Here is a 26,831-nt window from a genome sequence, read left to right as displayed (position 1 = left end):
CACAGGAATAAATCATTAACAATAAAAGATAAACAACTACCTACAAACTAATAAAACAAACACGTACTGCAACAGTAGATGGCCAAAACAGTACTAAATCTAAGAGATGAAGACACAGTTTTTGTCCAGCTGAAAAGCAAAAGATGTTTTTGTTGAAGCTCAAAACTTGATAACCCGCCTGATCAGAAGGTTCTCTAGTAAGGAAGACTTACTAATTGTGAAGATCATCTCAGAGTTTGCAAAAAAGTCTTGAGAATATTCTCCATCATCTCACCTCCATCATATTTATACCAAGCTTCCATCCATATCTCTACTAGAAAAGGAAATTATACTTTCTGACTTCAGCAAACTAGAAAACATAAAACCAGAATCAGCAGAATGTTGATGACTTGCAGCTAATATTACTTAATGTTTTTTTTTTATCCAGAAGCTTCAGCACAATAAATAGCAACTTCTAAAACTCTTTGGTGTAAGCATAGTTGCCTATCACCACTTTCCGATGTCTCAGCCACCCACAGATGAAATCACCCTAAGGCAAACCTTGTCTTGAAACTAATTTGAAAAGCATAGCTCATAAATACATGCTAGAGTAGATATAGATGATAGCTATAGAAGATAGCTATAGCTATAGCTATAGATATAGATATAGATATAGATATAGATATAGATATAGATACAGATATAGATATAGATATAGATATAGATATAGATATAGATATAGATATAGATATAGATATAGATATAGATATAGATATAGCTATAGATATAGATATAGATATAGATATAGAAATAGATGATATTGATATAGATATAAATATATGTATAGATAGATATTGATATTGGTACAGGTATTTAAAAGTTTACATTTGGGAGTCAAATGTGAGTTAACTAATGTGATTTAAATGGGTTCTATTTGTAAATCAGGTACCACTCCTGAATTGAAGATACCCATGAAAGTAATATATGGTTTGTGATATTTTAAGTGAAATAAAACATGATACAATTTTTCTGTAATTAGACAAAATATATAAACCAGGACCTTACCACAGGAAGAGTTTCACTAAGCTCACTGTCAAAAGACTGCCTAACACTTTTACTCCTTTCCCCATAAATTGCCTTTACGAGAGACCTGCTATAATAAGAGAACAACATTTCCGGATAAGAGCAACAGCATTTCTGGATATGTTGAAAATACAGAGGGCTACTGTCACCACTGTTTTAATTCAGTATTTTCTCTTTTTCCTGCACTTCCAGAATGATTCTAGGGACTGATCATGTTGCAGATTAAACAGCTATTTTGGCAAGCTGCCAACCAATTTCTGTTTGAAACTTAATCTCTCTCCAACCGGCAATAGAAGTAACTGTTTGACCTCTTCCCTGTTTGGATATTTTTTTCTTCCTATTTGTGCACAACTTATTGATAAAGATGTTGTGGTTAAGTATGCCCCACCTGAGGAGCTTTCACAACTTTCTGATCTTCTGCCCACAAATCTCTGAATTTTAAGAAATCATAAAGGATTTTCAAAACTTATGCAAAGCTTTGTATTAAAAACTGAGTTAAAACTAATGGCATAAACAAAACTGCCCAGAATACAATTTAATGGCATATAACAACTTCAGAATGTTCTCTTTGCCTCTCTAGCGATATATTATTGCCATGTACTAAGACAAGCACTGACACTAGGTACAGTAACAGCCACAATTCCACCACAGCTGCTGAACAGTACTGCAAAGGAAATTGTTTTAAGAGAAATGTCTGAAAAAGTGTATGTTTATGCAGATGTCCAGGAAGTGAAGAATTCCACCATGATATTTTCCAACATTGTGAAATGTTTATTTCTCTTTTCTTCCTCAAAAAAAGGAAATAGCCCAGAGGAGAATTGGTAAGGAGAATCCCTAGAACGTACATCTGTCTTACTCTCCTTCCAGTGAAGTACTCTCTCCCAAGGTGGTAGTGTCTTATCTCATGCAGCTGTTTTTATGTTCATTTAGCATTTGAGTCCTCAAATAGATCTGCTATTAAAAAACTACCAAGTAATTGCAGAGATTGGAACAGTGGTGAAGTCAATAGTTTTTCTAACATTAAAAGTGAAAGGAGCAAATGCAGTAAAGATCTCCAAAAGGTCTCTTTACCAATAGCATCTCATTGCAGTATGGAGAAATAAGAGCAAAATTTAAGCATCCTATCATGTTCTCAGTATCTGACACAGGCTTGGTCCAGTACATTAATATTAATATAAATGATAATATTAATGTTGGTATTGATATTAATATTAATAATATTGCTATTAATATTTGTATTAATATTATATTGCAATAGTAAAGATGCTTTTATGGTGTGTAAAATTGCCTTACCTCTCTTTAGTGCCTTGCTGTATGGAAAAAGTAGTATGGTAAACCTCATTTGTAATGGTATAACTAGAGCCACAGCACAGAGGTACTATTAAGATTACATAAACAGCAGAAAATAACTACAATAAACCCACTGCTCTTATAGTTGCTGGTAAAGGCCTATGTTCAGGTAAACTTCACAAGGTTACTGAAGCTAGATTAGATGCCTATGAAAAAAAGAGTAAACAAAGCACATCAAGAAATGAAGGTAGCTGGAAATGAATGGCTATGATGGAAGTGTACTTGTTAAATGACTCCTACATGTCAGAAAGTAAATTCTGCACAACCCTGAAGTGCTACCACAGTGCTACATGCACTGAAGTGCACGGCCATACCAGGGATTTCAATTTTCAGATAGAAGCAGCGAAGCTGGCTGTCACACCTGAGTATGAAAGATAACATCAATAAGCTTATGATAGAAAACTTGAAGATGTGGACAGGATCAAACAGCTCCATGTAAATGCAAATGGCTCAGACCAATGAAAGGGCTGTGTACCTTATAGACTAGCTGTCCACTTTTTCTGGTTATATCAGCTTGTCTGTTTGAAAAATACCCATTTCCAGGGGAATCTGAGTCCTCTAACTATCACAGCTGTAAAATTTCAATAGAAGACTGTTAAGAATTCTACTTTCTGTATTCTGGTCAAGTGCACAAAAATTAATAGAAGTAACAATTTCATTTCAAATATGAAAGTCAGGTTGGTTCCTCCTGGCTTTCAGGAAATCTTTTGTATGGCCAATATGTTACTTCTGACACAAAAACAAAAACAACAAAAAAACAAAAAAACAAAACAAAACAAAAAAAAACAGAAAAAAAATAAAAACAGAGCAGCAAAAATTAAAATATATGAAGAAATACAGAACTGGCATGGAGCACTCCATTTCAAGCCAGCTCTGAGATCAAAGGGTCAAATTTTTAGAGCTTGTAGGAGAATCTATGGGAAGCAGAAAGTGGAGCTGCAACTGCTGCACAAACTGAACTAACTATCTTGAAAGGTTCTTCTTCTCTGGGAAAAAAATGAATGAGTAAAGCGCAGTCAATCATACAGGAATTTATTTCAACATGAAATATTTTCTCTGCCTTCAGAGATTTCCTCTGAATCTTGAACATTGTCACATCCTTCAGATTACTCCCTTCATAATATTAGAGCAGCCCACATCTTTCAGATTTATACAATTAGAATATAATGAGAGTTAAACTAGATCATTTATTCTACTTGTTAAACAGAACAAACCCCTCCCTCTATGCTGTTGGGCTTTTTGAAGTGGGAGTGAAAATCACACAAAAAAAAACCCCAACCTCTGACAATTAAAGCTATTAGTTTAATAACATAAAATTTGCCCTTTTGAGGTGTTACTTTTGTATCCACCATTTTCAAACTAGAAAAACATTAACTGTATCTGAAGATCATGATGAACAGGATGTAACAGAGAGCAAATAAATGCTTCAAGCAAAATGAAATAAGGAACCTCGATGTATTTCTTCCATGGCAATACACCAGAAGTAAAAAGGAGGCTGTGACAGCTTTTCAGTGCTCTGGAGGTTTTGGACAGTCATTCATCACCATTACAACTTCTCCATTATATTTTGTATATATTTGCAAATATCTAAAATAGAAATGGGGAAAGCACATATCACTCTTCTGCATTTAGATGTTGGGCATGTGTTTGGATCCAGAAGTTTCAGATTATTATTTAGCATTTAGAAGTATCCTCAGTTACTGTTATGGGTTGTATCATATCTGTGAAAAAAAGATGCACAACAATAATAACAAGGCTGATTACAGGCCTTGACATCTTCAACGTACTTTTGAAGATGAAGAGTAAACTTGTAACCCAAAGAGAGAGAATTCTTCCTGCTATGGTTTAAACACTGTGTTTGCCAGAAATGCATGGGAATTATACCCCAATCAGCAGCTATTTCTTTTTTACCCAATTTATATGGAATAAACTACCTTTAAGATGCAGAGGAAGAATTTTTCTATTTAAAGCATATACCCTTTTTTTCAGCTATTGATCTATTACTAGTGGGACTCAATGTTACCCACAAAACCATTATTTTATGATAAACTGGAGTGCATTACAATGTTATTTTACTAAGATGTCCTCAATGCACTGTAGATCTTCCACTTCCCATGTTTCAGAAAATTTAAATTAAACCTTTTATCTAGTAAGTTATACATTGCTAGCCACACAGTGCTGAAACATGCTTTTGTGTATCTGCATTTCATTTCTATTTGGCAGAAAGTAAAATATTTTTGTCAACAATCCATCAGTAACCTACACTCATGCACTTCTCACTATAGACTGGAAGAAGTTCTGGCACAGCGAAGGTTCTAGCAAGTGTGCTATATACTGGAAAATGTTTTTCATTGAGACCTTGATTTTATATAAATTATGCATGTGCAGTACTTGAACCATATACGATTGCATAAAACTGAATGTAAATGAGTTATCTTGAGCAGGAGCCCACTGGGAGCACTGGCATCTGAAACATGAGACCACCTCTGGTGCCCTCTCCTGAACTGCCTTCCCTGCAATTTTCCTGGGCCAGCCTTGTCCATGCAGGTGGCAATCATGTGACAGCAAGCTGCAGCAGGTTTGGGTCTAAATCATAACTCTGTCATTAACCCTTTGTATCCTTGTAGAGCAGACTTCCCCAACAGTTAATATCCAGATGAGTTTGTGCTTCATAACTGAGAGGTCTGAATTAAAGTAGTATGATCTGCCTGTTTTATAGCTGTAACTAGCTCAGAGACACAGCTCATCTTTGTTCTGACAGCTTTCACAGAACATCCTATGCTGAAAATATTGCCTAGATGAGGAATTAAGGTAAGAAAGTTGTCCTCTTAAGCTTCTCTGTACGCAGTGGAGAAACAACCCTCAGAAGTTTTTTATATAGCAATATATGAAACTTTGCACTCTGAACTTGTTTCCTCTTAACCATATTGATAGGGAATATAATTAAAACATGAGAATACTACATGAAAATTTTACAGAGACTAGCTATTTTTGTGTTAGTAAAGATAGTAGGAATCCTTTGGCCATAGACCATCAAGCATGTTGCGATTTGAATCAAGATTTCAAGACGTAATATTAGTTTTTCTTTCAAGGTAACTGCAATACACTCATCATAATTGTTGAAGGTTTGAAATGTTGTACATAGTATTCTAGGAGACTCTCAGTTTAAAAATAACAGTAAACCAAAGGAAGTGAAGTAACTTTTAATTCTCTTTTCAAATGTGCATTTGAATTTAATACAATCTGTAAGGCACTCTCATAAGTAAAAAAAAAAAAAAAAATTAAACATTCTTTTCCAAATAAGGACAGTTACAAGGCAATGGTATGCACATAAAATATAAACTTATCTGTAGCTGATAAACAGTGAAACACACATGCTCAGGTTTTGGATGCATTGCAAGGTAATGTCATTTCTGTATTATGATATGACCCAGAGTAAATATTGGCACTGAAAATGATTTCTCATTGGGGTTAGGAACTTGTATTCTCTTCATATCCCAGTAAAAAATAAACTCTTTAATAAATAAATATATAAAATAAATATATGCTATCTGGAGATGTATAAATAGGTCCATCCTGAAGAAAATTTCCAGTTTTGACTACTATGCATTGACATCTAACGTCCATCACTAACGTGGAGCGTGTAAAACTTCACACACAGTTCTCAGATTTGTCACTATCTCATAGTCCATTTCTTTCTATTTTTTCCAGCCATTGTCTCATCCATGTGATGTAGATGGCTCCTTGCTAAACCTACAGGCCACAGGTAATCCGGGCAGAATTGCTGAGAGTTCATTATGTTTTAAGAAGTCACACTTCCTCCTGGTGACTGACTACCATTCAGCAAGTCTTGAGGAGGCTGGTCCATCCATGCTCAGCTTCAAGGCTTTGTCTCCTAAATCCAGTGGTTAGAAAACAGAGGCCTGCCTTACACCAAGTAGGTTCTTCACATCCAGCATCCCAGACCTCGGCAGGTCCTCATGCTGGCATTGCCATGAAAGCACGGGCAACAGCTCCAGTTTGCTTTTTTGCCAAAGCTGCCTCTTTCCTCAGCTGTATCCTAACACATCTTTGTACAGTTCTGGAACTCTTTCAGGATCCACAGGCCGGGGTAAGAAATGCGTGAATTTCTGGTGTCTTTTGGACCTGGCCCCATCTCTGGGAGTACCGTCTTTATTAAGTGCTACAAAGTACCTCCGCCCTGAATCCCCATGTTTGTACACATTGGATGAGTAGGTGTTGTACCAGTTTTCCTCAAATTGCTCCCTGAAGATGCACTCAGAAGTTAGTTTCTCCTACAGAAAGAAAGGGAAAAGAAAAATAAGTTAAACTGTCACTAGATATTTGAAGACATGAAAAATAAAGTGATAAAAATAAACAAAATGCTTTATGATTTGTGTAGCCTTACTGTTCATTTAAATGTCAACAAACCAAACCCAAGAAAAGTATACAGACTTGACAATGAGTTTGGTAACTTGGACCTGTACACCTACAATTTTGTATTTAGTTAACATTTTGAATTAGTTAACATTTACAGTAACAAAACTTTACTTATTTATGACTTATTTAAAGTTCATCTGATTTACGGGAATTATGTATCTGTCTTGGGGTATCTGCTGTTCTAGAAATGAGATTTGATAGAGGGACTCAGATGCAACATAACAGAGCAGGAAGGTATTCACATATTTCTTTGTGGTGTGCATCACTTCTCACATTTTAAACTGGAATGACCACAACCAAAGGAAGTGGAGAAACAGAATATTTTATCTGAAGATGTTTTGAAACTTGAAAGAAGAGTAGGACTGGCATTACCCTTATAGCTTTGTAAAAATCGATTCTATTTTGTTGAAGTATCCAAGGCTACACCGTGTACTTCAAAAACACATTACACATTCCAACAGGAAAAGATGTTAGTGTTTTGAAAGCTGAGATTAAATTCTTGAGGAAGAAGAAGGAAGCAAACCAAAACCTAAAGATGTATGAGCTGATATGAAAGTGGTACTTACAGAGCCATAGAGTTCTCCCTTTTCATTCATTCCAAGGTAAAGGCCACTGTCCACGCCTCTAATACTGACCAGTCCCACTGCCACACTGATGAATTCAAGGATACCTGGGGGAAAAAAAATTGCTTTAATTAATTTTGTAACCATAAAACATATAGCATGCAAAAACTCAGTTGAAAACAAGTAGAAAATGCACATATTATAGTAAATGTGGCCTAATTTCTCTGAAACTTCAAAAACTATGGGAAAAGGTACAAAGCGTTCACAGGAAAGCAGTCTAAGAAGCCTCAACTAGGAATATGTATCCTACACCACTTAAGAAACTTTTTTAAAATGTTGAATATCAAAGGATTTTATTCAGCACTGAGACTAAAGCCATTACTACCATGCTGTTGGAGTCTTTAATGATTGGACACTATTTGCTAAACTGCCTACTCAAATATTGAAAGATCGGTTTGAATTACCTGAAAATATACTTTACTACTTATACAGAGTTATCTTAACAAAAAAAATAAAATCCATTATTTGGTCATTTGAATGGAAATCAAAGCACAGATGGGAATTTTATATAACAGAATCTACCCACAGAAAAAGAAAAGTATTTGCCAGACATCTTATCTAGCATATGGGCCCACACCTCTTGACACAACTTGCTGTCTTTAGTGCAGGCTTTTAAAGTACATAAAATATGCTGCTTTTCTTGCTACCGTTTGGATTGTAACATTATTTATACTACATTTGCCCAAAAATGTAATATATATTAATAAAGTATTTGAGACATGAGGTACTATTTGAAGCCTGAATTTGGCAAAGGTAAGCCAACATACTTAACCAATTGATATGCACAGATTACAGCACATCCAAAACATGAAAGAAAAGGAATGTGTGAACTGGCTTTTTGGAAGTTGTTAACAATGTAAACAAAGCCTCAAAAAGAAGTGCCAGAATCATATCTAAGATATTACTGTTCAGCACCAAAACCACAAAACATTAAAAAAACCCCTGAATCTAAAGCACATTGTTTTAAATAGTGCAGCTGATTATGATTCTTTGTTTACTATGTATGATTTCAGGACAATTTTCACTCCCAGACAAATGGACTATGTGGACTATACAAAAAAATAATTTAAAATGTCTTCAATTTTAATTGAGCTTTGGCAGGTTTCATAGTTGTCTTAAGAAGCAGCAAAGAAAATAAACCCTTTACAAAGAGTAAGCATTAAAAAGTGTATCACACATAAATCATCCTAGTTTTCCTGTTCATAAAGCACAGAGTCCCATAAAAGATTTGGAGTCATTTTGTCTTTCTGATATCATTTTCAAAGCCACCCTTTTCCGAAAGCATAATAAGCAGGTGATACAACCCACAAAGAAACCACATCAGACAGACCTGCCAAGAGTAGTGGTAGAATAAAGGTAGTACAATTCTAAAAAGCTTAGTAAATGTTAGATCTATGGCTAACTTGATTTTCTTTTTAAAGCAAAGATTTATTTCATGTTTACACGCTGTAGGAAATATTCCTTCTGAAAAGAACTATCTGGTTAACTACTGCTCCTCTACTTCTTAAAACATCCATGTGTTATAAAAGCAATTAAGAGCCATTCCTGCAGATTGTTTTGACTATGGGGAGCATGATAGGAAGCTCTTTAATCACCTTTTTATGACTGCTAAATCAATACACTCCAAAACTCACATGTAGTTGACAACAGCAGGTTTGTTCGCATGTCCAGCTTCTACAATTACTATTTAGGATTTACTCTCATATCACAGGAAATGTTTATTTTTTGGGGTTGTCTTCACCTCCTTTGGGTTTATAGACAGAGAAAGCTAGTTGGGAAGCATTTTAGGCACTTGATCAAAGAGGCATTTTAGGCTCCTCTGCTTCAGCTTTATGTCCCATGAAGCAAAGCAGTCTAATGCAGTCTAAGGATCAGCACACCCAAGCCTGTGACCTATACAGTTTTAGAGAGACCCAAGAAGCTCCGATACCAATAGTGAATACAAAAAGGGTCAGTCTGACTCTTGACCATTCCCACTAAACCTACCGGTGTATGCTTGTGCTTATAGACCCCAGTACAGATTGAGCAACACCTGTCTCCGGACTCACCTGGGATGCACAGCCCTCCCTCACTACCCTGCCATGATGCAGACCCCACGGTCAAACGCCGGAGGGTGAAGCCTTTCTGCTCTGAGGACTCATCCACCTGCCTCAGCATCATCAGCATCTCATCTCCCTCCCAAGAGCACGACCGCTCCCGCCCAGGTACACACAGATGCGCTTACACACACACACACAAACGCGCACACACTCGGGGCCGTGCCGCAGCCGCCTACCGAAGAGGCTGTGGTCCTGGCGGGTGCCGCGCACGCTGCCGTCGGGCAGGATCTGCAGGTGGAAGCCGGTGCGGCAGTACAGCTGCCGCCGCCGCAGGATGCCCTGCAAGTGCGCCAGGTCCGCCGCCGCCGCCGCCGCCGCAGCCGGGGCGCGCCGATCTCCCCGCTCCGCCGGGGCGCGACGGTCTCCGAGCAGCGCCGGGCGCTCCCCGGCGGGCGGCAGCAAGAAGTGGGCACCCACCGGCTGCCCCAGGCCGTCCAGGCCGCCCAGGAAGCCGCCCACCTCGGCCAGCGGAGCCATGCGGGCGCGGGGCGTGCGGGCTAGGGCGCGGCGGCGGCGGAGAGCGGCTGCCGGCCTCTCCCGGTGGGCATGTGGGGGTGCGCGGCGGAGCCCCAAGCATGGGGAGCCGGCAGGGCCGAGCCGAGCGGAGCCGCTGCGAGCCGAGCCGAGCCGAGCCGTGCTGATGCGAGCCGGTGCGAGCCAGGCGGAGGGGTGCTGCTCATCAGCCTCGCGCGTGTGTATATATATACGGCGGTCCCCTGACATATGCTAATGAAGCCGCTGCGGGGAGGCCGCGTTTGAAATTGTAAACCGGCTCCCCCTCTGCTCGCACCTTCCTCTGATCTGCCGTGACGGCGGGGAGGGGGCTCCGGGCGCGCCCCCCGCGCGCAGCCGGGCGCGCACACGCGCGGCGGGGGCGGGGGCGCGGGCGCGGCCCCTGCGCCGAGCGGAGCGGAGCGGGCAGCGGGGGACGGGCGGGAGCTGCCGGAGCATTACGTGGACAGGTGCAAGGAGAGGCAGGAGGGAAGAAGGAGAAAGGGCGTTACCTGAGGGTTAGACCTGCCCAGACACAGATGAAAGAAAAAACCCGAAGATCTGACAGTTTTACTCCCTGTTTCTAAAACGCTAATAAAATGAACATGCATTACGCTTCCCTTTTATCGCTTCAACTACAAGGAGGGGAATTTCTAAAGAAATTGGCATAGTCAGGGAGGTGCTTTCCCCTCTGAAAATTCTCCCTCACATCTAATTTATCATTGACGTGACACTAAACTGATCTATAGTATTTGGGTATTGACAGGAGATCTTAAAAACATAAATGGGCAGCCCCATCGTTTGGGATAAATATTTTCAAAACTTGCAGAGAAGAAGAAAGAAAGATTGAGAGGTGGCGCTCATCTAATCCATCTTCTTTGGGGTTTTTCATTGGGCCCGTAGCCAAGGTCTGCGAACATCATAAATTAGCAGTATCATCTACTGAAAGATCCCCGTTCTAGTTCTACAATGTTTTGAATCAGTTTGGGACTTTGTTGTTCTGTTCCAGATGAGCATATGCACTTTTTTTCATCCCCAGAGTAGAATGTTTCACGCAGGAAAATATATTTTGGTGGAAAATATGTTCACCTGGTAATGGTAAAACAATGGTAAAACTGCATTAAATCTAAGAGCTTGACTTTTGCCATCTCTCCTGCTTTTTCTCTAAAGTCTAATGAATTTTAGGGCTTAAATGACATGACCTATCTTAGCATCTAAGATATGCTGTTCCTTGCCAGTGTTAAAACATGGTATTGGAGTATAAAATGTAAAGATCTTTCACAGTTAATTCTTTCAAAAGTTCAAGAGAATCACTCGGTGGTTTAAGGTTTCATTTAAACAAAAAAGTTGCAGAGAATCATGAGAGATTAGTTCTCCCGTCTTACTTCATGGTCTTTTCAGTCACAGTCTAAATCTGAGAGATCAAATGGATTTGACTGCTTACCTTTGCTATGGAGAGTATAGGGCTAATTAATTGGCAGGTGCTTTAAAGGAGGTAATGTGACACCTTTTCATCATTGCAGTCCTAAGTACTGCCCCTGTGTGCACCTGAATTATAAAAAGGCTGCTTTAAAGCAAGTGATTTACTGTGGAGGGATTTAAAACTGAAAAAATTAATGCTAAATACAATGATCAGATAAATCACCTCAGAGGAGAGCACAGGCAGACCTGTTCTGAAGACAGTTACAGATAGATGTTATATTATTTTACTTTTCAGATAACAGGAGCCTGTCATGTGGTGGGACCCAAAAATCCACCATAATCGAGATTTCAAAGCACATCTGTGTAAACATTATCACATCAGTGTAAAACATCAACCAATGAGCTTTCTCTTTGAAGCAAATCTACTTAATTGTAGTGCTAAATCAAAGAAATAGATCAAAGTTGAATAATCTATATGGCACCTATTTCTCAAATAGCCTGTTCACTGATTACTCGAATACACCAAAAACGTTTGAAACAAACATCAAGTATTTTTATAGACATGACTGGCAGGTCAAGATCAAACTGTTCATCACAGCTGTTAAGTTGCAGGACATGCACCAGGATGGTACAATTAAATGGAGGAGGTATACTGTTCTAAGCCTAAAGATGCTCCCATACAGATACTGTTCCTGGGTCCAAGCAGTACCCTCGAGTCCCACAAATATTAGAGGGATCTACGGTTCAGATAACATCACTGTCTCCAGTAGAGAAGGGTTGGGGCTATTTTGAAGAAAAAAAAATCTTCAGCCATCACACACTGAAAGACCCTTATGGCTAAATCTTTCCTGTTATATAATGGAAACATTTAAAGTAGAGCGGAATACATAACACCGATCTTTTCTGAGTGGAGTCTTTAATGTCTGGGAACTAAACCGGTTATGCTGTTTTATAAAGTACCAGAAAAGAAACAAAAAGATAAGACTTTTTTGTGTGTGTGTTTGCACTAGTCATGTGACAGGAAAAGATAACGCTAAAGATTTTTTTTTTTTGCACCTTCTGAAACTATACCATGGGAAGTTAAATAATTTTGAAGAGTTATTTTACAAGAGTACATAATTCAACTTAAAGTATACAGTACAATCTAATCGACTCTACATATACTTCCTCAAGACAGCACTTTCAGTGTCATTGAACAAATATATATGTGGTCAAGTCTTTATTTCCATAGCAAGTTGCTGGACTTCTATAGACAATAAAATTACTGTATATTTCCTAAGAATAGCATGTTGTCATAATCAAAACCTAGTGGCTACCAAGGGAAGACAGAATGTAATGGACTGAAATCTTTCATAGATAGTCTGTATAAATATGGAGAGACAGCGCAATTTACATATCAATAAAACTCCTGTTAGATATAAAACTTTAGGTCCTGCAATTTATTGCACCTTGGTTAATTTTAGAACTCCCTCACAACAGTTCTGTGCCAGCCATAAATTTTTAATTATATAATATTATATTGGAAAGGGAGGGTTCATGAAGATATGAGAAAGCAAACACTTGGTTGAACAAAAACCATGGAGCAGCACACAAATGGTTGTGTCCAGCTGGAGATACCTATATGGCATGGCCAGTTTCAGATTCTTCCTAGATTTGGACACAAAAATCTGGTTTTCTGCTTTCAGGAAGTTGATCAGAACATGCACAAATTACAATGAGTGCCTTTCTAAGCACTGCAAGTCTGAATGAAAAAGGTGTATCCTTGTGTAGAATTCACTAGGAAGAACAGAACCTTTCCAAGGTTCCATGTACAAATCAGGCCACAATCTGATGATGTAAAGCCTTTAAAATGCAGTACATGCAGATTCTAAAAACATTGAAAGCTTTCTCCTCAGAACAGATACAGCAGCAAGTATGTATACATACATGTATATTTATATTTAACTATTTAAGAAAACTCAGATGAGAAAAAAGCAATGATGATATTTTTTTTTACTATGGGAAGGAAGTTCTGCTTTTCTTACACCTTCATGCTTTGTTTTATTTCTTTAATTGAAGACAGAAATTCATAGGGCTTTTTAAGATTCATGATTTTACTGTCAATGTTTTTGTGGACACACATGAATAAACACCTGTATATGCAGAATGGAGCAGAGAAGCAATGAGCACACATTTACATGGCTACATCCAGCAAGAATAAACTGTTTCCATGTGTCAATATTCAAGTGCCTCATTTGGCAGCTTTTTCATTAGTCCTGTAAGTGAATTATTGGATTAAAACAACTTTAATTTATTTAAATTACATGCTTTCTGAATCTGCGCATACAAGATGTTCAGACAGCTTATGTTTTTAGACTTGCTGCACAAATAAATTTTGTTCTTGCTCCTAAGAAGACACCTCGTGAGGGAAGTTCTGCCTAAAATTACCTGGGTGTAAGTAGTTGCAGATGTGAATTGGATTTTTGAAGTGAAAGAAATTTTAGCCTAAAGGTGTTATTGAAAAGTAAATAAAATGTGGCTAACTAATTTCAGGAAAACGGTGTGAACAGGGAGATAACTCATGGTTCATGACTATATGACTGCAGGACTACATCAAGGGGACTGATGAGCTCTTAGCAGGTTTACTTTGGGACACCACACTGACCAAAAGCCAATTTCTCTTAAAGTCAAACCAAAAAGGTAGACTATTTGAAAAAAGTAATTGTATTGGTGAATGATGTCTCCTAATGAGGTAGCTAGAATTGATAAGATCCAAGAGCCACATGCTACAAAATTTTTCAGACTGGATGTTTAGTCATGTACTTGCAAGAAAAGTACTTGTGTTTCAGTCATGCTAAGCATCAGAAACCTTGACTCCTAAATGCTGGTCTCCATATTGGCCTTTAGTCATTCAGTACAGAGATGTAACTCAGACTTTCAGACAAGGATTTTGCCTGGGAATCACACATATAAAGTATTTATAAAATAAAGCAGTAGGTTATAAAAAAGCCCAAAAAATAGTTTGACAGTTTGGAATAATGAAGTCAAGAGAATTAATTGATGGATTAATTGGCTTAAAGTATTCTAAAATTTTGAAAGAAATGCAGTAAATCTATCATTCAGCCCAGATACCTGCCTTTGCAGATATAGCTCTGAGGTAACTCAACCTTGGCCATGCTTGCAGTTGCATGATCTGACAGACTGTCAGTGGCCACACTTACTCTTTGACACATATCTTAACCACTGAATGCAACTGAAAATGCATGAGAGTGTCTTAAAAGGTATCAAGTTATCATTTGTGTATTTTCTGAAATCTTGTTCATAATAATATAAAAAGTCATTAGAGATTGGTGGGGAGGATGAAGGATAGGCGGTTAAAACTTGGGGAAAAAGGTACTTATGTAAAGAAGAAAAAGACTGAGACTTTACCATTGCAAAAAAATGCCATAAGATGTGCTGGGTCTTGAAACGTCTGTGTGCAGTTTGTAAAGTTTCAAGGTAATGCAGGTGGTGATGCAGGTTGTACCGTGGAAGAACGCCCTAACATAAAATGCCTGACAAGATTTATTGCCCATCAGCATCAAGTAGGGACAAAATACCACGCTCATCTTTCACAACTGGTCTTTCACTAATTCTTGGTTATGCTAAGGAAGCTACCTTCTTCAAGATTATTTATCAGAGGAGAGGCAGTTGACACGGCAAGGACACATCGCGGCATGGTGCGCAGCACTCCCCGGGGAGCACGGCCACGGAATAACGCGGTCAGGTTCCGGGCCACGACGTTCCGCACCCGCGGCGCCCACTGTGCGCGCAGAACTGCAGCGAGGCGCAACAACAGCTCCGCCCCGGTCACGGCAGCTCCCACGCACCGCCCTGCCCAGGCGCTTCGGCTCAAACTGCGCGGACCCAGCTCCGTGCCGGTGTCCCGCGTTTGGTCTGGCCACCGCGTATCTCCGCTAGCTGGTGCGCGCCCCGCCTCTGGCACGACACGGCACGGCACGGCACGTCTCGCTGCCTGCCGCCGCCTGTCCCGGGAGCCGGTGGCCGGGAGCAGCGCCCGCGGGCGGCCCGCCGGCGGCGCGGGGCGGGGACTGCAGGGCCCGCTCGCTTCCCCACCCCCTGCCCCGCTTCTCGCGAGGCTTCTGCCGGCACCGGGGGCTCGGTGCGCCGGGCGCTGGGGCGGAGCGGGGCTATGGCCGCCCTGCGCTCCCTGCTGCGGTGGCGCCGCCGCCTGGGGCCCGCGCCCGGCGCTCCGCCGGCCCGGCGGCTGTGGGGCGGTGGAGGCGGCGGCGGGCCCGCGGCGGCGGGGCCGCGGCGGTGGCGGCGGGAGCTGGGCTGGGCGGCGGCGGGGGCGGCGCTCGCCGGGTTCACGGGGTACCGGCTGTCCGAGCGGCGGCGGGAGCCCTCCCGGGAGCCGGCAGCCGCAGAGCCGGGCGGGGCCCGGGCGCTGCTCCCCATCCCCGTGGCGGCCGCTGCCAAGGAGACGGTGACGGTAGGTGTGTGCGCGCCCCTTCGCAGGGAGCGCGCTCTGCTAGGGGCGGCTCTCCGGGACGGCGCTCCCCGGGCTGTGGCGCAGAGGTGACCCTGCGTGGAGCCAGCCCCGGGCCGGGAGGCGAGGCAGGGCCCCAGCAGGAGCTGAGGAGCTGTCACCCATCGGGAGAGACGGGCTGTCACCGGAGCGCGGCCGCGGGCATTGGCGCGCCTTGGCTGCGCCTCGCAGCGCGAACCCTGACTTTCGCCTCTGGGGCTGTCCCAGTCGAATCTTTCTCTAATGGAAAACGCTGGTTTGCGAATGGAACAGCTCCTGGCAGCGTAAATCCCGAGTTTCATTTTATACTTAGGACAATTACTTTTCTTATATAAGAAATTTCCTGTAGGGTGACAGGTTTACACCAAACTTCGTAAGAAGTGTCAGCATTGTGACAAATAATGGTTCTGTTGGACTAATTCACCGAAAACTCCGGTTGAGTAACCAGGGATAACGGGAATTAGTTGACGTTATCCTGGAAAGTGGAGCTTCCTGTGATAAGGATGAACTCCTGCACAGCAGTCTATGTAACATATGGTAATCATAGGGTTTTTTCATTTCGAATTGTCAAGAACTGTGGTTAGGCAGTTTGTCGGAGTGGCATCTGCTAAGACTGGAAGTCAGTGGTGTAAATGGCCTGCTTTGTCTATACCAAGTTTATTTTATAGTGTCTTTGAGAACAGACTCTACATTTTTGCAGTGGAGGCCATGTGCCTAAATACGAACGTTGTTTGCCTTGTTGCCCTGCATCGTTAGCTGAAAGGCACATTCTGTTGGTGGCATCCTTTATGAAGGAAATTTGAATCTGGTATTTTTGGTTATTCGTAGTCTTATGTCTGGAGTGTGTTACTGTAGCACAGAGGACTGAAGCTGTTTCAGTTTTTCATAGTGTTTTGATCTGACAGAACTTTACATTGTTTTACATAGCCAGTCTTAATGGTCAGTTTTCTTTAAAGGGAAGTATTGTTGCTGTACCTTTGAGAAGTCAATGAATTTACTTGGATGTATGATTACAAATTTTCGCACACATCACTATAAATTATAAAATGTAATACCTACGTATACTTATTTTTTGAAAACAAACACTGAAGTGCCTTGCTTCTGTATGGAAAAGGGCTCTAATTAATTTGGTTTTCGATTTGCATAGCAGAAAACTTGAAAGATTAACTTGAAATATGTCCACTCAGATTGTGTCGACTAAATCCAGACTGAAATCTGAGAATATTGGGTTTATGTTGCAGGTTTTTATTTTTGAATGATTCCTCTAATTGATTTCCAATTGCATGTCTGTGTGCTCAAGATTCCTGAAAAAATAACCTTTCAATTGAAGCCCCCTAAAAATAAGGATCAAATAGCTGTGGAATTTTTGGTCTGAGGTAGTGGGTTCCTGTGCTTTTTTTATTATTGACTTTTATTCTGCAGAATGGCTTGTGAGAAAAGACCATAGTTTGAATGCAAATCTAGGCAGGGAACTACCACGAGTAGTTTGACCATGAGCTCTATCTGTAATCTATTTATAATTGCCCTCTAGACCTGTGATGAGCACCAACTCTTTCACTACAGATTTCTAAAAGATCTCCAGAGATGGAAAAAGGGATGCAAATATTGTGTTATTGTGTTCAAATTGCATTGAATAGTATTCACGGTATTCTGCAATGGTATTGTATTGGAACAGCCTTTGTTAGGAGGCCTGAGTGGCAGTAACTTCTTTAATTCCTGATTTTTAGTGCCAATCTTTCAACTTTAATTAATTGTGTGTAACAGTTTAAAAAGCCTGATGACTTGGAAAGTAGAAAATTCTTTCATGAAAGGTCATAAAGGTGTTTTTCTTACTAGGATTAAGGTTGGAGCTCTTGGATCTACTGCAGAGTGTGTTTAGAGTAATCATTGGAGAATGATAACCTGCAGCTTCTGTATAGATGAGTTTGATGGAACTGTGATGCATGTTTTGCTAAGATATTTTTACAGTTTTATCAGGTACTGACTAGAAAGAATGATGAGACACAAGTATCTTCATCTCCGGCTGCTTTTGGTTGTTTCTTTATTCCTGATGCATTTATTCCTGGCACTGTTTTCTGAGGTTTATTAGGTTTATACTTACCCCACTTTCCCATTTCCCTAGTTCCCTGCTTTTCATTCCACCAAAGTAAATCATGTGATGGCTTTTCTTTTTCCTCCCTCCATCCAAGCCACACTCTTCTTCTTCATCCTAATATTTTCATGTGCATGTTTCATCCTTAATCGTTCCTCTAGCAGTATGCTTTCCCCAAATGCTATTTACTTAGATCATTGGAAGCAGGAAGTGGTGTCTCTGGTGTCAGTGTCTTGCTATAGAGATCTACAGCAGCTGGTAGAAGCAATTACACCGAATGTTTCTTGCATCACCCCTAGGGGACAGAGTAACCACTAAAAAAGGCCCCAGTACTGACAGTTAAGGGACCAGCCCTTGCAAAACCTGAAATCCTTTAAGACATAGACAGCTGTAGTAAATGGATTTGTATAAACATAGGCTTGACAGAGGGTCTCTAAAACTTTTCAAGATGTTCTAGTGGGGGAAATCTATCTTCTCCCATAGACTTTGTGTTAATTTTTTTGAAAAGCCCATTCTGAAACATTAATTGACAATGGATAATTTTATTTCTAAAGGTTAACACATAGTGAGTTTATAACTGAAAACTGTATCACAGTGTAAAGTATTCAGGTATTCAGGGTAGTTATGACTATCTCACCTCTAGCATTGTGGTTAACCTTGGCCAGCAGGCACCACACCATACCACGCAGCCACTCCCTCATTTTTAGCAGTGGGATGGGAAAGAGACTTGAAAGTGTAAAAGTGAGAAAACTTGTGGATTGAGATAGAGACAGTTTAACAAGCAGAGTAAAGGCCACACAAGCAAAGGAAAATAAGCCATGCAAACAAAGTAGAACAGGGAATTGATTTACTCCTTCCTATGGGCTGGCAGGTGTTCAGGCATCCCAGGCAAACCAATTCCAGTACAAGTAATGGAGACTTGGGAAGGCAGATGCACTGAATGTATGTGTCCATTTCCTCTGTCTTCCCCAGCTTTGATTAGCAAGCACAATTATTGTGTGGTACGGAACCTCCCTTTTGTAAGTTGGGGTTAGCTGTCCCAGCTGTGTCCGCTCACAGCTCTTGTGCACCTCCAGATGACTTAGTGGTGGGACAATATGAGAAGCAGGATGAGCCGTGACAATATGCCAGCACTGCTCAGCAACAACTGAAACATCCCTGTGTTCCCAACACTTTTGGTCACAGATCGAAAACATAGCACCATAGCGACTGCTGTAAAGGAAGTTAACTATCCCAGCCAAAATCAGTACAGGTATTGAACTCCCATATGTCTATTTTACTTCTTCAGGGGGATTTGTGTAAAAGTGTAATAAGTGGCCTTCTTGTTTGATACAGGCAGCTCCAGTGGACAGCAGAATAGTTTTCTCATGCTCTCAAACATTAAAATAAGTGGGTTAACCTAGTTTACATTTTAACTCTTCAAGAACAACTTTCTCTTCTGGCAGGCCACCTGTTTCCAGATAATGTTCATAAGGCCCGTGAAAGTATTTTTAGAGTTGTGTTAGTCCCAGTTAGTATCCGTACAGCTGACTTCTCTTCAGATTCTATCACTGAGTTGAAATAATGCTTGGCAGTAGTGACAGAATATTTTAAGTGTATAAAGTTATCATGCATATCTTGATAGTTGGTTGCTTTGTCCTACTGTCTTCTAGCATTTATGAACCAGGACATTTTAAAAGGGGTTTTAGATTCCAGGACTTATACTGATGATTACACAGATGTTGGTGGGACACCTTTTTGACCAGTTCAGAAATGAGGCACATCATTTGAGACTAACTGGACAAAAAATGTATTTGAGACTTGTAGAGAAACAATGTGTCAAAATGGTCTGCATATCTGTCTCCATGTTCTATGAAATGGTTGCAGTATGAAACCTGACATGCAACAGATTTGTGAGTTTATGTACAGATGAGTAAGGAAGTGCCACTTGCCAAAAGTGAGGTAAGCTCTGAAATGTATCACCAACATGCTGTCTGTGCTGTGGCAGACTATTTGATCAGACAAAGGTCATGGGATCAGTGCAAAAGTATACTTGCTTGACCAAGCATAACACTTGAGGTGTTCTGGTGGAAAGTAAGATTTATTGCAGAAGCAGCATGAAGCTAAGCTCCCTACAGGATTACCTTTTCCCAGATGCTTTCTGAGAATAACTCTGGACCCAAGGGCTTTATGTATGATTACCTGGAGTGAAATCTTGGACGCTATAATAAACTGGCAATTTTAATTCCAGGGATGCTGCCACAGAACATTTCAGAACCAAAGTAAAAATCTGCACTCAGAGCTGCTAGTTTTGTGTCTGAAGGTTTTGGTGAAGACTGGGAGAGCTCTGCTAGCAGGTGCATCCTTTAAAGTTTAGGAGATGGTTATGCAGAGAAAGAATCTGTTTGAAGGAACTGTTATTTTAACAGAGTGACAGAGTTCCTCAGAGGAGTTAATATTTGTCTTCTAATTCCTTACTTCCAAAAGTTGTGTCATTAGTAAAACTTTCTAAAACAGTCTTGGAAATACCAATGATGCATCTTTGTACTCCTAAGAGATCTTTTATGTAATCATGTTGTCATTATATAAAGGTAGTGAACTCCAGATCTCTAATTTTTGGGGGAGATATTCTCTGTGAATCACCTCCTTCAGAGATGATTTAGGAATTTAAAGAGAGGCAGGGAAAGACAGGCACAGACTGTGTGCTTCATCACATTTCTTGAAGGCACATTAATTTTCAGGATAAGGAAGCTGTATACCTCAGGTGTTTCCAAAGGGTTTTTCCCTAGTATCTCAACAGTACTTTCAAACTCTCACTTTGTGAAAATGCTCAAAGGGTCAAGTGTTTTCATAACAGCACATTTCTACATGCATTACATCATGTATTTCCATCTCTGTGAAATGAAGAACAAGACTTTACCTCCAGAAAGTAAGGGAAGCTCCCCTAGGGAGGAGGCTCTCCTGCCTGCTCAAAGAGGATGCTGTTCCAAAAGATGCATAAGCATCACTTTTCCAAAAGCCACTTGCAGCAATTGCTGCTTCATAAGTATTGTGCATTTAATGCCATAGGGCAATTACCAAAAGTAATTTGGTTTTAAAAGTAACGGTTTGCTCTTTGGCTGATCACATCTGAAGTTCCTTACCAGCATAATCCTGAGAAGGATACTGCTTGCCAGCTGTAGTGAGAGCCATGCTGATGGGCGAGGAAGGTTTTTGTCAATTTTGTCAATTAATGACCTTTTGTCATTAATTCTGTGTTCCTCATAGTGTTAAAAGAGATGGTGCATGTTTGGGATGGACAGATCCAGCTACTAGTGTGTTTTGGTGTTGCATGCGGTGAATCATATGAACACATGGAGCTGGATGTACATACCGACTAGGCTTCTAGAACTGCTGTAGGTGAAGTGGGTGCCCTGTGAAACTAATGCAAGAAGGACTGATATATTAGTTACATTGTTACCCCAAGGATTTCCTGTAACAGAATTATATCAGAACGTGGCCCTTTTTACAGCATTTTAAACCCGTTCCAGCTTCCTATGCTTGTAAATACTTTAATATAATACTGTCCTTATCTCAGTGAAGCAGGATCAACTAACAGAATTGTTGGCTGTACTACATCTAAGTAGTCTGCTAGAAGTACAACTTCAGTAAGCATCAAAACAATTTTGCCTACTTTGGGATTTTCCCACACTGGGAACCTGACAGTTAACCTTTTGGCCACCCAGCATGAAAACAGAACTGTGCTACTTTTATCTACATGAGAGCATATTAAATAAGCCTGAAGTCAAATATAAACGAAGGAAGTTAGGAACAGCGCTGCTTTGAAACCTTTGTATTTTAATAATTTGCACAGATTCTCATCGATGGAAGACAGATTACTTTGCAAACAAAAATTCAAAGAAAGTTACTCGCTTGAAATAAATTGAAGATTAAACTACTGTAGCAAACGTATTTTTGACTGCAAGCAAAATGTACCTTTAGCAGTAAACATTGGCTTCTTTAGCTAAAATAGACTCCCCTTTATCTCAGTTGGGAAAAGTTGATTTGACTTGGAATAAAGTTGTGAGATTTTATGTGATATTGCTGGAGCTTTTTGCCTCACATGCCCACACAGAGTATATATTTTTAACTATTTGTTCTGTAAAACATTTTGCTTTTTTTGTGGATATTCTCAGAATCTGGGAATTGGAGTATTATTCTGGGATTCAACAATGGATTGTTGTAGATTACTTCTGCAGAGCTTGTAGGCATTGAATGTTTAATTTACAAAAATCCTGTATCTGGCATTTAAACTTATCTCTGAAAAAACTTGGTATTAGATATACACAGAATAAAACTTAACTAATTACTGACCGAATGTTACACAGGATTCGCACTTGACAAAGAACATTTCTTTTGTACAAACAAACAGAGTAATGAGGTACTGCTTTATCTTCTGCACTTTACTCCCAGTGAATTTGGGCCATATCACTGCCATTTTTTGATATTTTCAGATAGTTCAGTGTCCTAACACTGCAAAAATTTAGCTATTTCAATGTCACTGTGGGCTTGTGCCCTATGTTAGGCCAATGTTAGTATTGTTTTATGACAATATAGTTATTACATGGGTTTCACTGGAAGGCCATACAAGTTAATTCACGTTATACCAAATTCTGAAAGGAAATGTTTCTGAGGTAAGACAGCCGGTAAAATTTAGTTTCATTTAAAATTTAGTTCATTTCAGTAAAATGAACATGGGACCAGAAATAGAGATTAGCCTGTGCTTCAAGGAATTTCAAGGAATTCGTGGAGACCTTTGGTAAGAACACCAGATTTTCAGGGCATTTTGGCTTGTCTCTGTTGATAGATGCAGTACATGAAAGATGAACCCAAAATGGGAATGGATTGTGAACGCTGAATTTGCTCAATCAAAAGTCTAGATTTTCTTCACTCAAGTTTTTGCTGTGAATAAAGGGAGAAAATACTGAGGAATGTCACTCTGAAGATGTTCTTTAAGGAATGCTTTCAAAGTTGATTGACTTAAAAATGTCAATTGTCTGTAACAAAAACCTTCATCTAAAGGACTACTGCTTTGTGACACGTGGTGGTATTGTTACAGCAAGTAGGGCATTAGGTGGCCCTCTATAAATACAGTACTTGCAGAAAAGCATTTTTAGTAATTATATTAAGTCATTGAAACATGTTAGTGAGAAAGCATTATCATCATACTCTCATTTGCATAATAAATTTGAAACTTTTGAGGCCTTTCTCAGATATTTTAGGCTATTTGTAATATGTTTGTAGCATAGATTGACAACAACAGCACACCCAATCAAAGAATACTTTCCCTTCAAAGAAGTGCCCTGCAAAATTACTGTTTGGTTCTCAATTTAATTTTTGCTTACCTTGTTTCAATAAAAAATGTTTCCCTCTGTTTTCTTTGCCTGAGTGTGGTTTGTATATAAGTATTGAATCTATTTAATCCATTTTAGAAAGGGTTTGAAATATCATCCATGGAAGAATTAGGTATGTGTTGTGTATATGCAATTCTATGTTAGGGAGCAGTGGGAAAATAGGCCAAGATAATTTTTTCTCTTCATCTGATTTAAGCACCCAAAACCGGTGCTGTGTTCTCTCTGCAATCCTTCTGCAAGAGTATGGCACGGGAGGATGGGGTGAAATGTGGAGCAACAAGGTACCAGCATCAGTCTTTCCTCTTTTTGTTTACTGCTTTAGTTGTGAAGTTGAAAGGATGGAAAGTTTGTCTACCAGCTAGATTCTTAGTTTCAGTTGTGGACTTTTTTCCCCTTTATTTCTAATAGCAAAGCAGGTCAGTGTACATGTGCAGGTAAACCAGAAATAAGCAGATATGCCTAAAAATTAAGTTAAAACTGCTATTAGGAGATTTGTGACTTTCTGTGCGATGGAAGTGGGTGTGTCTGTTTTTTATGTGAGAATTGTAACATGATACAAGATCATAGTAATTAGTAGGCATGATCGCCAAGAGGATTGGTAAACATGTAGCATAAAAAAAATCTACCTTCATTTGTTTTTCTGAGAGATGTGCTTTCATGGAAGTTTTTTAAAATACTTGCTAATCACAGAGAGATTTAGTGCAGATAAGGCCTTGAAACTTCAAATAGAAATTGGAAACCTAGTGAATCCTGTTCACTCCTTCACAAACAGTACCTTCCCTGAGGTACTATAACATCTACTTTCTGTGTCTTGTTCACAGAATCAGAATGTTTTGGAAGGGACCTTAAGGATCATCTAGTTCCCAATCCCCCCCACCATGGACAGGGACACTTTCCACTAGACCAGGTTGCCCATCCAACCTGGCCTGGAGTACTTCCAGGGCACCCAGAGATTCTCTGGGCAACCTGTGCCAGAGTCTGACCACCATTCTTTTCTGCACAGTAAAGAATTTCTTCCTAACATCTAGTCTTACTCTAGCCTCTTTCGGTTTAAAGCCGTTCCCCCTTGTCCCATCTCTTCATGCCCATATAAAAAGTCCTTCTCCAGCTGTCTTGTAGATGCCCTGTAGGTCCTGGTTGGATGCTCTAAGGTCTCTCTGGAATCCTTCAGGCTGAACAATTCCAACTCTCTCAGCCTTTCCTCACTGGAGATGTGCCCGTTGTGTCCATTGCTACAGTAAGATTGCCCGAGATGGACATAAATAAGAAATAAATCAGTCAAGAGCAATTGGTGGTGTCACTAAGATTTTCACACTTGATTCACTTCATTATCATTTGCAAATGTTGGGGAAAACAGAAGATGTTTCCGTGTTATGTGTTGAGATGAATTTCTTCAATGAATGCCTGAAGAAGTGCAAATTGAGGTAATACTTTAGAATGTCCTGGTTTTTAATTAGAATATTTGTTACTTTCCAGTCTGCAAGAGCAGATGTTCTGTATGATGCATAAAACATTAAGCATAATAGAAGCAGTAAAGCTCTGAAAAGAAATTTGGATAAAAACTAATAAGATTTCCAAAGAAAATTTTATTTGTCAGTTTGCCAATTGGGTGCCTGGAGTTTTCTGCAGCCAGACTTTGCTTTTACTTGGACATTTAGTGTATGGACCAGTGACCCAATACATATTAAGCCTTGGTTATGTTTATTTAAATTCATGTTGGATCAATAGCAGAAATAAATTGTTTTGATTCTTTCAGATAAAATCACCGAGTTCAAAATAAAGTGGTGTTTTTACTCCTTGGAATAAAATAATGCTTAAGCTCAGAGTTTTCCCTCGCTTCAAGTAGCGGGAGCTTGCTGCTGGAACAGGTTGTATTTTCTTTTTTAATAATCTGTAAGCTTCTGTGGGCTAGGTTCTGAAGCAAATAACAATTTTCATGGGGTAGATCCAGGCATCTATCTGGCTTAAAAATAGCACCATCAAAAGAAAAGTTCTCAGTCAGACCAGTTCCCTTATCCAGTTTGACACTTGGAAAAGTGAGCATAAAGCACCAGAGCAAGGTCATGCAGGTATGGGGCCTTTAGGGCTCCTCTTTATGGGGGCAGGCTGTATTCATATCAGGTTATAATGATTTTGAGCCAGAGCATGAAATATTGGTATTGGTATATAGTCAGAGGGAAACTAGATGGAAAAATGAGGCAGAAATTAAGGCTTTGCAGACCTGAGTACTGACGTGCATAAATTTTAAGCATGTCTTTAGAATTCCATGTTTGCAGCATGTTATTTTATAATTGTAGTAGCATAGAGTCCTTAAGATAATGTTGAAATATGTGTCTGAGAATTTAGCAAATGTTTTTCTGAATGTCTCAAGAGAAATATTAAGTAGTAGTACCTGAGACAGTGAGAATTTCTTGAGAGCAAGGAGTCTCAACGTGCTCTCTAAACACTGACAGCGATCAAAACTAAAATGATACTTGAAAGATACATTATATAAAGATTTCCATGATTGTGTGTGATTGATTATTGACTACAATTGATTTGTGTAATATGGCCTTGAAGCGGTTTCTTTTCTGAAAATTGACTTTGCAGAAATACTGCTTTATTACTCATGTTTACAACCTGACTGTATTCACAAGCATGTTTGTAATAGTGATAACATACATATAAAAAAAAATATATAATTATTAAACTTCAAATACAGGGCTAATCAGTTGTGTCACTACAAGTTCTGTCAAAACAACTGAGTTGTGTACTTCCCACATGAAGGCATAGCTTGAATGCCACTGGACTGCTGAAGGATCAGTAAGACCAAAGTAATTCAAACAATGAGATAGGACAGAAATATTTCATTTTGCATGTGAGTATGTTAGAAAAGAATTCATCTTGTTTCTGTTGACTTTGTAGATCTGGCTGTTAGACTATTTTTTCTCCCCATATTTAAGGTGGCAATCATTTGAAAAACTTGAAAAACATGAAGCCCTGGTTTAGAGCTACTTCTCACACAGAAGACCAGAGTATTTGTAGAGTAGTCTACTGAAAATTAAATTATTGTGTCAACCTTTCTCTTAATCTTACTTTTTGTGACAGGTTCGTCTGTTGAAACAAAACATTTTCACACATACACACATGGAGCAATGATTTCGAAAGTACTGGAGACAGTCCAGAAAGAGAAATACAGTCTTTTGTCCTTATAGAAGACTGGCTAAAATGTCCTAGATAAGATATTTAGTAAGACTCCCCTATAAAACATCTTTTTTTTCCAAATAAAAAGTGTTTGACCTCTTCTAGACACATTCATCCTTGATGTTTCTCTTCTACAAATACAATTTTATCTCCTAGTTACAACTGAGGCCATAAAATTTTGTTTGATTG

At 39.7% G+C, this 26,831-nt stretch overlaps 2 protein-coding genes across 5 annotated transcripts in view; one reads left to right on the top strand and one right to left on the bottom strand.

Annotated features, from left to right (window-relative positions):
- Positions 1-5,808: 5,808 nt before the first annotated feature.
- On the bottom strand, positions 5,809-10,291 carry FGF20 (fibroblast growth factor 20). Its single transcript, XM_058838303.1, has 3 exons — positions 9,751-10,291; positions 7,419-7,522; positions 5,809-6,707 (listed from the first exon to the last, which is right to left on the bottom strand). Exons 1-3 carry the CDS (start codon positions 10,049-10,051, stop codon positions 6,462-6,464), a joined length of 651 nt encoding a protein of 216 aa, XP_058694286.1. The 5' UTR covers positions 10,052-10,291; the 3' UTR covers positions 5,809-6,461.
- Positions 10,292-15,642: 5,351 nt separating this feature from the next.
- MICU3 (mitochondrial calcium uptake family member 3) overlaps positions 15,643-26,831 on the top strand; it is a 52,809-nt gene continuing 41,620 nt past the window's right edge. For all 4 annotated transcript variants that reach the window (XM_058838307.1, XM_058838305.1, XM_058838306.1 and 1 more), the window contains exon 1: positions 15,643-15,959. In XM_058838307.1, the coding sequence (XP_058694290.1) occupies positions 15,660-15,959 (300 nt within the window). In that variant the 5' untranslated portion in view covers positions 15,643-15,659. The remainder of the gene's footprint in view (positions 15,960-26,831) is intronic.

This window comes from Poecile atricapillus, chromosome 4 (assembly GCF_030490865.1).
Source record: "Poecile atricapillus isolate bPoeAtr1 chromosome 4, bPoeAtr1.hap1, whole genome shotgun sequence".
In the NCBI taxonomy this organism is placed as follows: domain Eukaryota; kingdom Metazoa; phylum Chordata; class Aves; order Passeriformes; family Paridae; genus Poecile; species Poecile atricapillus.
The sequence above is the reverse complement of the archived record's forward strand: the minus strand, read 5'-3'. Positions and strand labels throughout refer to the sequence as shown.